The 15,570-nt window shown below is 53.3% G+C and overlaps 1 protein-coding gene across 1 annotated transcript in view; it reads right to left on the bottom strand.

Annotated features, from left to right (window-relative positions):
* LOC144946224 (plexin-B3-like) overlaps positions 1-15,570 on the bottom strand; it is a 66,280-nt gene that overhangs the window by 45,414 nt on the left and 5,296 nt on the right. The window contains 3 exon segments of the mRNA XM_078875087.1: positions 937-1,122; positions 2,266-2,470; positions 2,472-3,426. Of these exon segments, the coding sequence (XP_078731213.1) occupies positions 937-1,122; positions 2,266-2,470; positions 2,472-3,394 (1,314 nt within the window). The 5' untranslated portion in view covers positions 3,395-3,426.

Here is a 15,570-nt window from a genome sequence, read left to right as displayed (position 1 = left end):
GACCCTCGCCACAACACTCACCACCACTCCAACTACGACACACGCCACCACACTCACCGAGATTCTCGCCACGACACTCACCACGACGCTCACCGCCACGCCCACCGAGACACTCACCACAATACTCACTACGACGTTCACCGCCACGCCCACCGAGACGCTCACCACGACACTCACCACGACACTCACCACGACGCTCACCGCCACGCCCACCGAGACGCTCACCACGACACTCACTACGACGCTCACCGCCACGCCCACCGAGACACTCACCACGACACTCACCACGACGCTCACCTCCACGCCCACCGAGACACTCACCACGACACTCACTACTACGTTCAGCAGCGGCAGGGGCTCAGGCACCGTGGTTACTTTACACAGAAAATTCGTCTGCGTCTGAGAGTGAAGCTCAAGCGAGGTGGGGGGTGGGTAAGGGACTGTGGTTATTTTGCACGGCGATCGCTACAGAAGAAACTACGAACTAAAACTAAACTATGAACTATTTTTTATTTTACCAGGTCAGGCCCACTGAGCTCTCCAGCTCTTTTTCAGAAGCGACTGGGCTATCGCAAATGATAGCTCAACCAAGTAGCCTATCATGTGGCAATTTATAGCAGCCAAATGCTCTTAAAACACATGATGTTGATTCTAAATGTGGAGGACCCGGAGTAAAATCCACGCGACTGCGGGGATAGAGAGACACGCAAACTCCAAATATAGAGCAGGCATCAGGGTCGGGATCGAACCCACGACCTCCTGTATACCAGGCGAGGTAGTTAACATCTCGCCAGCCTGCAAAGTGGTTACAAACAGGCGTCAGGTCGGGATCGAACCCACGACCTCCTGTATACCAGGCCAGGTGGTTAACATCTCAGCTTGGAGCGTTGGGTCGTGCGGGAGAGAGAGGGGGGGGAGTGGGGAGAGGGGGCGCACCTTGTGCAGAAAACCGTCGTGGTCGCCCAGGAAGGCGACGGTGTGGCCATTTTCGGTCGTCACGGCGACGGAGGAGAGCAGCGTGACGTTGAGCTCCAGCAGCGGGCGGCGCGACACCCCCGAGCGGCTGGCTAGGATCTTGGTCAGGTGGTCACTGCCGCACGGCCACTGCGCCACGTTGTGCGCCTTCGGTTGCGGCACGGTGGGTGTGGGAGTGGGGGGCACACGGGAGGGGGGGGCAGTGTCAGCGAGAACCTATTAAGGCCAGTGTCAGAGACGAGAGTGTTTTGTGAAATCGTTCTTCAATACGGAAGATTGGGGGGCTGTGACGTGGCCCAGGCCTCCACTTGTTGCGGTGGTGAGATGTTAACTACCTCGCCTGGCATGCCGGAGGTTAGGGGGATTGAGCCCAACCCTGACGCCTGCTACTGCTGCTGTATATTTGGACTTTGCTTGCCTTTCGGCCGCTAGAAATTTCCACATCGTAAGCCACTTCGTTCAGCTGTCATTTATGGCCAGGCCGCATCTGAACAAAGAAGCTGACAGCGCAGTGGGCCTTGCCTATAAACGATTGGCAGATGTCCCATTATCGATTCAAGTGAGCCCGACCTGTGCGTGTCGAAACCGGGCCAAAGTTTGCTCGTATTGAACCAATGCTGCTCAAATTGCGTGCTCCCAGAAGGCCGTGCGTGTGGCCAGTAGGGTCTTCCAACAAGAGGAGGAGAGACGGACACACTTGTGATGGCGGAAGACTTCTATCGTCCGCTTACTCATTTCATCAATCACCCACTCACCCCAGCCACTCACCCCAGCCACTCACCCCAGCCGCTCACCCCAGCCACTCACCCCAGCCACTCACCACCCTCAGGTGGACCTGGCGGCGTTCCTCACCCCGTGCGATGCCATCTTTGTGGAGCTGGGCATCTCCACCCACTCGCCTTCCCCCCACTCATCCCCCCCCACTCACCCACTCATCCCCACAATCCTCAGCCCCCCCACTCCTCACTCCCCCCACTCCTCACCCCCCCCTCCTCACCCCCCCCCTACTCCTCACCACCCCCACTCCTCACCCCCCCCCACTCCTCACCCCCCCCACTCCTCACCCCCCTCCACTCACCCCCCCCCCCCCACTCACCCACTCACCACCACTCCCCCACTCACCACCACTCCCATGTGTATCTAAAGACATTCCTCAAGCAGGAAAGGGGTGGAGATGAGGGGAGATGACGACTTTGGGGGTCGGGGGTCGGCAGTTTTTCACAAGCCCTCCCCACCACCACCACCCTCCCCCCCCAGGCCACCGGCAAACCATGCAACCGGAAACCTCACCGGCGTGTTGGCGGTGCAGTCCTCGCCGTCGTTCTCGCGGTATGGCAGGTAGACGTCGTTGCTCCTGGGGCTTTGCTTGGTGTAGCACGCCTGCCTCGTCTCGTCGATCTTGGCGTCGAGGGCGCTCAGCGGGAAGGCGCACAGCGCCGAGCGCTTCCTGCCGCCCGCGTCGACGAACGCGACCACCAGGGTGGCCCCCCCCCCCTCCCGCCAGGGCGGCCCCCGGCTCGCCGAGCCACGCGGCGCTCGCGAGCCTCTCGGGCCCGCCGCCGGGACGGCCCTCGCACCGCAGGGGCACCTCCACGTAGGAGTAGTAGTTGACGTCGTCGAGGCACAGGCGGCCTACGTAGGTGAGGTACGGGTGGCTCGCGCCGGCGACCGCCTTGCTCGTGCCGTTCCTCCGCCGGAACACGAAGAAGGCGTGGCTCTCGGTGGCCAAGGCCGCCACGAACAGGTGCTCGTACAGCCCGTACGGGTTGCACAGCGCCATGGACGCGTGGTCCATGCGGCACAGCACGTTGCCCTTGAGGTCCTGCATGGACAGCGGGTGGCCCCTGAACGAGTTGGCGTGGCCCAGGCCCAAGTAGAGGACGTTGCCCGCGCCGCCGGGCGCCGCCACGGCCACGGCGGCGCTCTGCTCGCCAGCCACCTTGGTGTACCTGTAGGTGCAGTACTTGGCGTCCGATTGGGGCGCCCGCGACAGGTTGGCGGACGAGCGCACCTCGCACGCGCCCGCCTCCAGCGGCCCGCACGTCGCGTTGCCGCACACCACCAGCTGCTCGGCGGCGCCGGGCAGCAGCGTCAGCATGATCACGGGGTTGCGGCAGGGCTGGCCTGAGCCGCCGCCCGAACAGGTGATGCTGGGGCAGTCGGCGGCGGAGGCGGAGGAGGAGCAGCAGAGTTCCTCGGTGCGCTCCACACTCAGGTCGGGCGCCAGCCGGAACAGGGTGTTGTCGCCGGCCACGATGAGCGCACCCGAGTTCAGCTCCAGCACCATCTTCTGCAGCTCCACGTCGGGCGAGAACGGCGTGGCGACGGCGGTGGGGCACGAGGGCAGGAAGGCGGCGATAATCGCCAGCGCGGCCCGGAGCGTGAGGCTGGCGGCGCCGCCGCGCCGACTGGGCTTCATTGCCCCTGGCGGTGACGACGGCCTGCGGAGGCCTGCGGGGGGGAGACAGGGACGACGTCGCTTAGCGCTGACGAAGGGGGGTCGTCGTCGTCGCGAGAGAAAGACAGAGAGAGAAACAGAGAGAGACAGAGAGAGAGACAGAGAGAGACAGAGACATAGAGACACAGAGAGAAAGAAAGGAGAGAGAGAGAGACAGAGAGAGAGAGAGACAGAAAGAGAGACAGAGAAAGCGTCCCGCGTGCTAGAGGAGCGTGGCACGGCTGCCCGTTGTGCTCACACGTTGTGCTCACACGTTGTGCTCACACGTTGTGCTCACACGTTGTGCTCACACGTTGTGCTCACACGTTGTGCTCACACGTTGTGCTCACACGTTGTGCTCACACGCGCACTGGCAGGCGGGTTACAGAGAACACGACGCGGGGGGCACAGAGAGCCCTGGGCTGGCGTTGGCACTTGGTACCGGAGTGCCAAGTCCGACATCGCTCGGGACACGCACAGGAGATGCATTGGCAGCTAGGGGCCATCCATTAAGTGGGTATGCAAAAAATCTGTCAAAACTTGACCCCTTCCTCCCTCCCCCCCTCCCTATATGCACGAGTACGTTTTACACCCCACTCCCCACCTGCGTACGCACGCCTGACGCACCGCCCCCCCCCCGAATCCTATAGCACGGCCAATATTTCAGAATCGATCAAGGATTAATAATATGAACGTGTTTAAGCAAACAGATAGTCCACTACTGGACTATCTAACTCATTTGAAGGCCAATGTAGACAAATTATTATCGAGGCTTCACACCCCCCCCCCCCCCCCGTTTCCTATGCGTGCGTACATTGTCAGTAGACCCCCCCTCCATGTGTACGTACTAAATGGATGGCCCTCTACTGGGTGGGGGGGCGGGTAGGTAGAGCGGGGGGGGGGGTCATGGGGGGAAACTCATGCAAACGTTTGAGATGCAAGTCGCTAATCGCGTGTAGAGCGCTGCTGCGAGATGGCCCTTCGTGTAAATAAAGAAGGGGTCCCGCCATTAAAAACAAACTACAGTAGACTCTCGATGTGTCCGCGTGCCATTCATCCAATTTGCGGATTAACCGCGCGCACCTGAAGTGTTGACATACATTATCGACTCGTGGATTTTCCCTCAAGCTCAAATGAATCATCTAAAAGCGGTCATGCGTTGTGTTTTTTCGAAATGTTCATTACAAGTCACGTGCTTAAACTACGTTGCTCCACTTCATCCGAAACTCCACGTGATCGCCTCTACAGTACAGTAGTTGCAATATCTTTACAACAGTGGGTGGCGGAGTTTGATTGCTGTTGATTGGCGTGGCTCTGCTGCTGTGCCTGAATGGGCTGAGTCTTGGCTGGGGTGATTACTAATCTAGTATATAATTACAATAATCCCCCCTCCCCCTCGAATCGTTGCACCTGATGAGTTAAATGATGACGTCACCCTGCTGCTGCTCCTCTATTTAAGACCGAGAGCAAGAGCAGAGCCTCACCATTCTGGCGAATTGCCCGATGATGCTGGATGCAATTACCAGCGAAACGTCGTACTACTCAAAAATGTAAAATGTTGTGGTTTCACGCTTCAACACACTGGTGGGCTAAAGTAGTTAACTATTTGTCTTTTTGTCGGGTGGTGGAGGGTTATGACACATTTATAAATAACGCGATAAAACCGAAAAACGTTGATTATGAAAGTGTTACTATCACCGAGCACGCGATCGGTCGTCGATCATTTGTGTTCGTTCTAAATCGAAAGAGTAACAATCTAAATTATCAGTTGTGCTTCATTTTGAGCGATTTATCCGATCAGTTATTCAAACCTGCTTAAGTGAGTATGTGTTTTTGCAAGGACTTTTGTAATAAAACAAGATCAATGCATTCTTCACTACAAACTTTTGTTCATTAACTCACTAAATTTTCTTAACTTAAACATAATTTATACCTATGTTAGTGGAGATGCTCAGAAAACGGTGATATTTTTTAGGTTGAATTATCCACGGCCGTCCTCCCCCGCCATTAGCGCGTGCAATCTCGAGTCTACCGTCTTATTAATTTTTTATTGAGGGTTGCTGGATCACACGGAGATTGAAGAAAAGCACTGAAATCCACCGGGCAAGTGAGACTGCCGCGGGAACGGCGCGCGTTTCTCTCCCGAACCCGTCTGTGCGCTGGAGCGATTGGCTCGCACGGTGCACGGAAGATTCAGTCCGGGGAGCAGGGACTTTCCTGCCGCATGCGCAGGAAGTGAAACATCACTCGGCAAAGAGGGCCAAACGTGTTTGTGTGCGCGACTCCATTCAGAATAATTTTGTTTGTCGAGACCCAGCAAAGGCTTTCTTGTGGATAGATTACACGATTGTTGCTGTTGTTGTCGTTGAGGCTTCACTCGATAGGGAGTCACACTCATTACGCACGAAGTTGCTCGCCGCAAGTGAACCACAATAACCTCGCGGATCTCGTCAAGGAGCATCGTCAGCCATCATCACGCGAACTCCGGTCATCCTCGCAGTGGCGGTGGCGGCTTTCTGTTGGCCATCGAACACAGATGGTCGCCGATTCACACGGCGTGTTTGTATGCGCTTCTGCGGCCGTCTGGAACGCTCTTCCCTTGCGATATTTAAGAAGCCGTTGGGAGCTATGCACTTTTAAATGTTCTAGATTGACAAAGTAATTTATTTAGAACTCATTTTTGTCCTTAGCTTGCTGTCCCCCCTCTCCTCCCCCCTGCACGTACGATTAGCACGGTTGGCTACATGCGGCGTGACAGAAATTCAACATACACACACGCACGCGCCCACGCACGTACACGTGTGACCTTGCTGCGACGAATGGATGAGAAACATTGACACTTCGTGGGGGCAAGGGGAAAGCGAGCAAACGTTGAACAAAGCGCCAACCGCGCGCCGAGGCGGAGAGAGAAAAGCGTGGATCAGAGAACTCCCACTCGTGAGAAACGTCGTAACCGGCGTTGACACCACATCGACGTTGCATCACTTGGGTGACCCCAAGCACCGCGCAAACACTGTTATGGAACCACCACTACTCCCTCTGTTCATTCCACAGAAATAACAACACCTCCGGGACTGGCTGGTGCGCACAGATCACACCAACAATGGGCAAGAGCGTTGACCAGGCACCTTCCCAATGCAATCGGAGAGGGTGCAATGCGCTTGCATCTTCACATCATCTGTTCTCGCTCCTTTCTCAAAGTCATTGGCGATCAAGGGCTTTCCCGCTGTTTAACTGCTCAACAACTTTGCATGGGATTCGCCTCCCAGTTGCAACCAATCGTTCAAGTCGCGAAAACTACTAAATGATCAAACTGTTTTTTCTTTTACCAGGCAAGGCCCCACCCGAGCTACAGTAGCTCTGTTTATCATTTACACGCTTTTATTTAACTCACTCTGTCTGCTGTCGTATCCTCAACTATGTCTGCTGTCGTATCCTCAAATCTTGTAACTCAATTTTAACCCACTTCCCAATGTCGTATCGACTGCAAACATGGTATACATATGTCATACTGGTGACAATACTATATTCTATCATTAAAAAAACAAATTAAACCATCTTTTTTATATGTTATGTTTCGGCTTGGGTCTAATTGTCCACGCTCAACTGACATTGGCTGTAAATGACCATGGCCCCTGACGTTATGGCAAGCCTCGGTGCCACTTACTAGAGTCGTGGCATTAGGAGTACGGTACATTTCATTAAAGCATGTTGTTAAAAAAGTATTTTTAAATATTACTTATTCAAAGTGACCTGGCTATCACAAATGATAGCTCAACGAAGTGGCTTATCATAACGTGGAAATGTCTAGCAGAAGCCAAATACTCTAAACGCACGTTTCTAAACGTGGAGGGAAAAACCAGAGGACCCGGAGAGAAATCCACGCGATCACGGGGAGAGAAAACATGCAAACTCAAAATATACAGCAGCAGGCATTAGGGTCAGGATCGAATCCACAGCCTCCTGCGTACCAGGCGAGGAGATAACATCTCGCCACCGCGGCGCCCCATGCAACTTAATTCGCCGTTTTCTCCGGCTTCTTGTGGCACCTCTAATTCCCACATTCAAAACCCACGCCTGTGTTCAAGAGCTAGTGCTGGGCATCTATTCACATGCCTCTTTAAAAACTGGTCATCAAGGAAAATAGAAAAACTATATAGAATTCTCATCAGGCCCCATGGTGTAAACAAGTGCAGTCTCCAACGTATTATCCACTCTGTCTCTCTGCTGGCCTCTCTGTCTACATGCTACGAAGAAGGGCCACTGCTTGAAACGTCACCCATGACATACTTTTTGTCCTTTTAGGGCCAAACACAAAGATCCCTCGTGTAGCCTGCAACAGACTGTTGGAGCAAGTGCAGTTGGAAAGCACCTACGAAGGCGGGCACGGCACACGAGGGGGTGGGTGGCCAGCACCACGCCCGATCGCCTAGTGGCGAAATTTTCACACCACACCAGGTACTCACTTGAGGTTGAGTCGACCTAGGGGAAGTCCAGGACCGGTTCAGACAATCGTCACCGGTGTTGGCCGCGAGCGGGAATCGACCTCGGGTCGCCAGGTTGGTCGCGCTGCACGCTAGCCGCTACACTACCGCTCACTCCCCCTTTGTAGTGGCACACGCGCACTCACGCAGTGACGAACGTGGCAGAATATTTGTTGGGCAGGACCCCCTCGCGAGAAGGGATGATGGCCGGCAGCCAAGGGCAGGGGAGCGAGCTCGCGGTCGATCGGTTGCATCAACAAAACGGTGAGAGAGGTAGCCGACCTCTTCGGAAGGCCTTCATTCAGCAGCAGAGAGATCGTGGCCGACGACGACGATGACGATGACGATGCACTTGATTGCGCTAACAGACACCCCCGCTCCCACCATTTCACTCGTACGTGTTTATATTTTTTCGTTACACCTGTGGGAAACCAGGTATGGACCGTACCATATCGCAGGTTGTGTGTGGGGGGGGGCGTGAGTGAAGGGAGGAATGGCGGGTGATGGTGGTATGACCCGATTGGGCAAGACAAGACGACACTCGCCGTGAGCTTCGAGTAAAGGTTCATGATCCCAGCTTGGGGGTGGAAGGGGGTGGGTAGAGCGGGGGAGGTCAAAGGTCAGCCTGGGTCACAGCTGGAATCCAACCAGTCAATCAACCAATCAGCCAAGCAATCAATGAAGCAATTAATTAATCAATAAACTGCAGTAAATTATGGCCATGTGAAGAAGAAGAATGCAATCGATCTTGGGGTTTAAAATTCACACATGTACCGGTGCGTGTATATGTGTGTGCAAGTGTATGCGTGTTTAACATATGTTACACATTAGAATAGGTTTTCCCCTTTTGTCTGGCAACAAAACACCAAACTGAAACCTTTTACAAGGAATCATGTCTGCATTAACCACAATGCTTGTGGTCAGAATGCAAACAAAAAACATACTCTGATAATATATCCATTGTCTTTGAAACCGATTGGTTCACACCAGAGACAGCTTTCTTTTGAGCCTAGTCTCAAAACGGTTGGACCAGAGGATGCCTTTTGGCATCCTCTGGTCTAACACCGTTTTGAGACTCGGCTCAGCTGACAGCGACCCATGGCAATCGACGTTTGATCTTCGGCCCAGAGGTGAACAGATCTCTGCTGTCAGCGTTGCTACGTCGCAACGCGTCCTCCCGTGCGCGTCCCATCCCCCTCAGCGCCTTCAGCGTCACTCCCTCGCAGGGCTGCCGGCGATTCAACGATCATCGAGAACAACAACCGCAAGAATGTTGCAGCCACACAAAACTCAGCGATCTGCTTCGCCACAAACGAGCGGCGAGGTCAGCACCGCTCCCCCTCCTGCTCCGCAGCCCTGCAGAGCCAGGGAGCCCGTGGTAGAACATTCCACATTCCTATGGTAGGGGCCTGGCTATCCATAGGACCACCCACCCCCCCCCCCCGGGTCCCCCTTCTGAGCCTGTTGTCTTCCTCACAAATTGGTACTCTTATTCTTGGTTCTTTCGGTAAAGTCACGTAGAAGGGAAAGAATAAAATAATAAAAATATAAAACAAGAAAATTCCCACGACGTTTCGACTGCAACACAAGCAATCATCATCAGGTGTGAAAAACACAGCAATAATTTTTTTCTTTCGGTAAAGTCACGTAGAAGGGAAATAATAAAAATATAAAACAAGAAAATTCTCACAACGTTTCGACTGCAACACAAGCAATCATCATCAGGTGTGAAAAACACAGCAAGAATTTGTTTTCACACCTGACGATGATTGCTTGTGTTGCAGTGGAAACGTCGTGGGAATTTTATTGTTTAAAATTTTTATTATTTTATTGTTTCCCTTCTACGTGACTTTACCAAAAGAACCAAGAATATGAATCCCTGCAGTCACGAAAGTTTTAGATCGAAATTTAAATTGGTACTCATTTTTATACACCCCCCAGAAGGACTCCACCTGTTCCATCTGCATGGAATAGAGTGTTGACACACATCCCCCCACCTCTCCCCTCGCACGCGTTCTCTCCGTGTGCTCCGGTCTCCTCCCAAACACTCGTTAGCTCGTTGATAACAACCTGAACGTACACAGAGGACTGCAGAGCTTGGGCAACTGCTAGGAGCTCGTGTGTGGTTCCTCCTCGCTGGTCAGAGTCGATCTCTCTCTCTTCCTCGCTCTCTTTTCGAGATTGTCGATTACACGATGGGTCGAGAACAACCTCGAACACCATGATTTGAACACGCAAACCTTTCCATCGCCGAGCTACGTGGCCGGCACTTCACTTACACACCCCCCCCCACTCCCATGATAATAACGACTTAGCGCAGTACCCAGGGGGAAGCTTCACACCGAGTCTCTGGAGGCCGAGACTCCGGAGTGTCGTCCCCGCTACCTTGGGATGGGTGGCACCTTGGAGAGGACACCGGAGCTGAGATGCCCTGGGCCCCCCCCCCTGCTCCCGGGGACAACGCGTACAAAGACAAAGATCCCCCGTATAGCCTGTAACAGACTGTTGGGGAAAGTGCTGTTAAGTAAGCACCTATTAAGGCCGGCACGGCACACGAGGGGGTGGGTGGCCAACACCACGCCCGACCACCTTTGCATCTCCAGTGGCGATGTTTTTACACACCGCACCAGGTACTCATTTGAGTCCGAGTCGACCTAGGGGAGGCCCAGGACCGGTTCAGATAATCGTCACTGGTGTCGGCCGTGAGCTGGAATCGAACCCGGGTCGCAGAGTTCGTAGCGAAGCGTAGCGCTAACCGCTGCGCCACCGCTCCCCACAGCGCGTACGAGAGGTGACACGCGCACACACACACACACGTCGAGCCCCCCCACCCCGCCCGCGCAACAGAGAGACAGATTCGAGGACACGGCCTTGCTGGACACGACTGTCGCTTGAACGCCTCGGCGGTTCGACTCGTCCCGGCACAAGCCACCAAAGCTTCACGCAGCTCTAGCCAAGGGGACATTATGAGATGAGGCACATTTTTACGGTGGTTGTTATGTCACTGGCAAACTATAAAACAGAAACTATTTTTCTTATTTCCCCATCCCCATCCCCCCAGGTTAAAAGGCCGAATGAGCTGGCGCTCTCCGCAGCCAAATACTCTAAACGCGTGATGTTGATAATAAAAGTGGAGAGAAAAATCCACATGACCACGGGGAGGGAGAGAGAGAGACGCAAACTCCAAATATACAGCAGGCGTCAGGGTCGGGATCGAACCCACGACCTCCTGTATACCAGGCAACGTAGTTAACATCTCTACTGTCAGCGAGCCTTCGACACTTCACGTGATGGCCTCAAAGTGCACCTGGCCCGGCACAGGCGCCGTCGCGACGTCACCGTCACCGAGTTGCAAGTCCTATTCGGCCCTTACGTAAAAGGCCCCCCACCCCCAACTCCCTGGTTTAACAACGCACGTGACGGCGATAAGGGAGGTGACGTGTTTTCAAAGATGCCACGAGGCAAGGTTGAGCTTGGCATGCGGTTACTTGACTGGTGAGAGATGGAGACAGAGATTGCGATGGATAAGCGAGCGAGCGAGTGGGATGACAACTAACGACATGCACGGTGGACTGTTGGCATCGCGGGAAGGGGATGGATGGGCGATAGCTTGTGGAGGCCTTCATCCAGCAGTGGATGGATCATGCCTGATGATGAGGGAGGAGAGAGAGAGGCGAGGTGCGGGTTACGAGACGAGAATGAAAGGGCAGGAAGAGACGGAGAGACCCAACGCTGTCCACCCAACAGCGTTGGGGGTCGACACGTGGTGATGTTGACACTGCACGTGGCGGTGAGGAGTGGTGGCGCAGCGGTTAGCTCACGTATGCAGGGTGGGAGATGAAAAGGCAGACAAAGCGGCGAGACGCCGAGACCACGTAGCTAGGAGAATCGTTTCATAGCGGGACTGCGAAGGATGATGGCGACAGCTTTGGGGGGGGGGAGGCCTTAATCCCGCAGCGGATGGATCATGGCTGACGATGATGATGTTATTTTTTTGCCAAAAGTATGTTTTCATAACAAAACGATTCATATACACACAGCAGAGGATATGAAAGGTGGTTGGGCACCAGCACAAACCACACATTACGAATTAAAAGTGCAATGGAATCCTCTCTAAACCCGCTTGTTTCAATAAACTGTTTCAATAAACTCTACAACCCCGATGTCGTCCTAAGATATGATGCCCCTGTAGAAGAAGAAAGGAGGTGGGGGGAAAGGGGGGGGTTCCTAAATGCCCGAATGAATGTTCTTAAGAATCAATGACCACTGGAGTAGAAGCAGTGAAGGGGCTCCATGTTTGGTGGCAAGCTTTCTCCCTGGCCCTTCGATGCTCTAGAGCAGCATTTTTTTGTTTGACAATTCATTGACCCATTCCTGCCGTGTTGGGGGGAGCGTGCTGTCTCCGATTGGCTATAATGGTGCGCTTTTGCCCTGGCATTGAACATTTGGAAAAATAAATGACGATTACGACACCGAGGTGGTTCACGAGGGCAGGTGAGGTTGCGGCATGGGGTGAGGAATAAATGGGCAGGAAGGGACTGAGACGCAATCCTGTTCAGTGGCGAGGTGTTAACTCCCTCGCCTGGTACGCAGGAGGTCGTGGGTTCGATCCTGATCCTGAAGTCTGTTGTATATTTGGAATTTGTGGTGTCTCTCTCTCCCCCCGTGGAATTTTTCTCCGGGTCCCTCCGGTTTTTCCCTCCACATTTCGAATCGACATCACTAGAATCGACATCACTAGAATCGACATCACGTGCTTAGAGTGTTTGGCCACCGCTATCAATGTCCATACGACGATGAGGCCACTTCGCTGGGCTGTCCGTTTGTGATGGCCGCCAGGTCGCTTCTGAAAAAAGAGAGCAACCTACAAAGCTCTGTGGGCCTTTAGCTGGTAAATAAAAATATAATAAATAGTTTAGCTTTTAGTTTTAGTGACGACATCACTTGCACAACGATGTTGCCGCTTGTTCGAAGTGGAGTGACCAAGGACTAGAAAAGCACTGTGCACATGGCAACATCATCGCGCCTCGCACTTTCCTGTTTTTTCACCAGCCAGCCCAGGCCTCCCTCCCGGCACACTGGAGCTGGCTTCTCATTATTGCTGGGGACGTCGAATTGAATCCAGACCCCGTTTTTCCCTTGTGGCGGCTGCGGCAAGAACGTCGATGCGAATTGTATCCAATGCGACGGTTGTGAAGCTTGGTACCACAAACGCTGCACTACTTGAAGCCCGCGTCCCCCAGTTCAAATTCCGGCTGGTTCTGCAAATATTGTACATCATCCAACTCCACCTTGCACAACCACCTCACCCATTGCAAACACCGTTTCAACCACAACAAAACGTCCACAACAAAAACGACCTAAAAATCCTTCAACTAAACATCAACGGTATCCATACTCTTAGGTTTTTTTCGGTAAAGTCACGTAGGTAAAAAATGAAATTTGTATTAATAGAAGTAATAATAGAAATAAAATAATATTTTTTACCTACGTGATTTTACCGAAAAAACCTAAGAGTATGAATCCTTGCAGTCACGAAAGCTTCAAATTTAGAATCAACGGTATCAACAACAAAACTCTTGAACTCACCACCTTCCTACAACAAAACTCCATTAATATAGCCGCCATCCAAGAAACAAAATTAAAATCCACTTCTCGCCCGCCCAACTTTCAAAATTTCACTTCCCTCCGTCGAGACCGACCAACAGCTGGTGGCGGTATAGATTTCCTCATCCATAACAGCATTCAATTTGAAGAAGTTAAAATCCCAATGCCTCCTTCTGATATCACCACAGAAGTCTTAAGCGTCCATATCAAATCCCATCTCGGCCCACTCACTATAATCAACGTCTACATCCCACCGACCAGTTCTTGCCTTTGCAACTATCAATTCAATATAAATCGACTTTTACCAAACAACGACTCAATTGTTATTGGAGATTTCAACGCCCACAACAAACTTTGGCACTCTTCCCTTTCAGTTGGCTTCGTGCCACTCGACAACGCATCCTTGCACAAAGCTACTCAAAGCTACTCAAAGCCCCCTGCACCTGCTAGGAAAATGAAATCCACCTTGCTTTCCTTCAGCTGACAACGTGCATTCTAATTTAAATGCTCTTCTACCAAATAGCACCACCACATCAATGTTGAACCACTTGCACACCGCTGCCACCATGCACTACCTGAACGCCCCCAATGTCGTGCTAGGGGGTTGGCCCGCACCCATAGCAGACGACGAAAAATCCCTGACCCGGGCAACTCGCAAAAACTGGTCCAACTTCGTTCAGGTTACTGCTCCATGCTAGCCAATTACCAAAATCGAATCGACCCAAACGCCCCAAAAACCGCTGCCCTCTGTGCCAAGCCACACCAGAAGACATCTCCCATTTTCTCAGTTGTCCAAAACGCGGAGCAGAAATTAAATCGATTGATCTCTGGCTAAACCCTTCCAAAGTTGCGGCACAACGCCACCTATAAACAGAAAGTGCGAGGAACACAACAACAACAACAACATGACGACACCCTATGTGGACTTATTTATGTATTTCTCTACGCGTTTTAGTCTGGCGGCTGGTTGGAGACGGCGGCTGGTTGGAGACGGCGGTGCCCCGCGAGTTGGGACGTCTCCGGGCTGAGGTCGGGTGACTCAGAGCCCCACGCGTGTAACACCCGTAGCCGTGACCGCACCTGTGAGCCGCGCGTGTGTGTGCGTGCGTGTGCGTGCGTGTGTGTGCATGTGCGTGCGTGTGCATGCGTGTGTGTGTGTGCGTGCGTGTGCATGCGTGTGCGTGCGTGTGCACGCATGTGTGTGTGTGTGCATGCGTGTGTGCATGCGTGTGTGTGCATGTGTGTGTGTGTGCATGCGTGTGTGTGCATGTGTGTGTGCATGCGTGTGTGTGCATGTGTGTGTGTGCATGTGTGTGTGTGCATGTGTGTGTTTGGGTGCGTGCGGAGGTGCAGCGGTTAGTGCACTGCACTGCGAACCCGGCTACCCGGGTTCGATTTCCGCTCAAGGCCAACGACAGTGACGAATATCTGAATCGGTCCTGGGCCTTCCCTAGGTCGACTCGGCCTCAAATGAGTACCTGGGGCGGTGTGTCAACATCGCCACTGGGGAGACAAAGGCGGCCGGGCGTGGTGCACAAACGCGGCTACTGTACAATCACGCGAGCGTGCGGGCAAGCGCGCACTCGTGCGTACGCGCGACCGCGAGAGAGCGTCACCGTGCGATCGAGTCAAAATTAAGTTCACAGCCGCTTGTCAATCCACTGCTAGATGAAAGGCTTTCCCCCCCCCCCCAAGCTGTGTCGGTCATGGCCAGGGGTCGGCAACATTCGGCTCCTGAGGTGTTACGCGGTGGCTCTCTATGGGACCTGCTGCTCAGTGACATTATGTGCAAAGGGCCCACACCGTCTCGCATTCACCGCAAGTGAATTGGCGGCTCTTTGAAATTCTGAGGTTGTTTTTATTTCTATTTACCGAATTCTAAGAATTTTAAAAAAATGTCTCTTCTCCCTACTAGCACAGTTGACTACATACGGTGCCAACGAAGTTCAACGTCCGTACACACGAACCATTTGGTTCCCGACCAGGGGTCACGGCGACTGTTTGGCAAACGTTCTCCCGCGGCAGAGACCATTGTATAAAGTTGCTTGCTTTTCCTTGGAAATGTCC

This window comes from Lampetra fluviatilis, chromosome 40 (assembly GCF_964198595.1).
Source record: "Lampetra fluviatilis chromosome 40, kcLamFluv1.1, whole genome shotgun sequence".
NCBI lineage: Eukaryota > Metazoa > Chordata > Hyperoartia > Petromyzontiformes > Petromyzontidae > Lampetra > Lampetra fluviatilis.
This window is presented reverse-complemented; position numbering and strand designations above follow the sequence as displayed.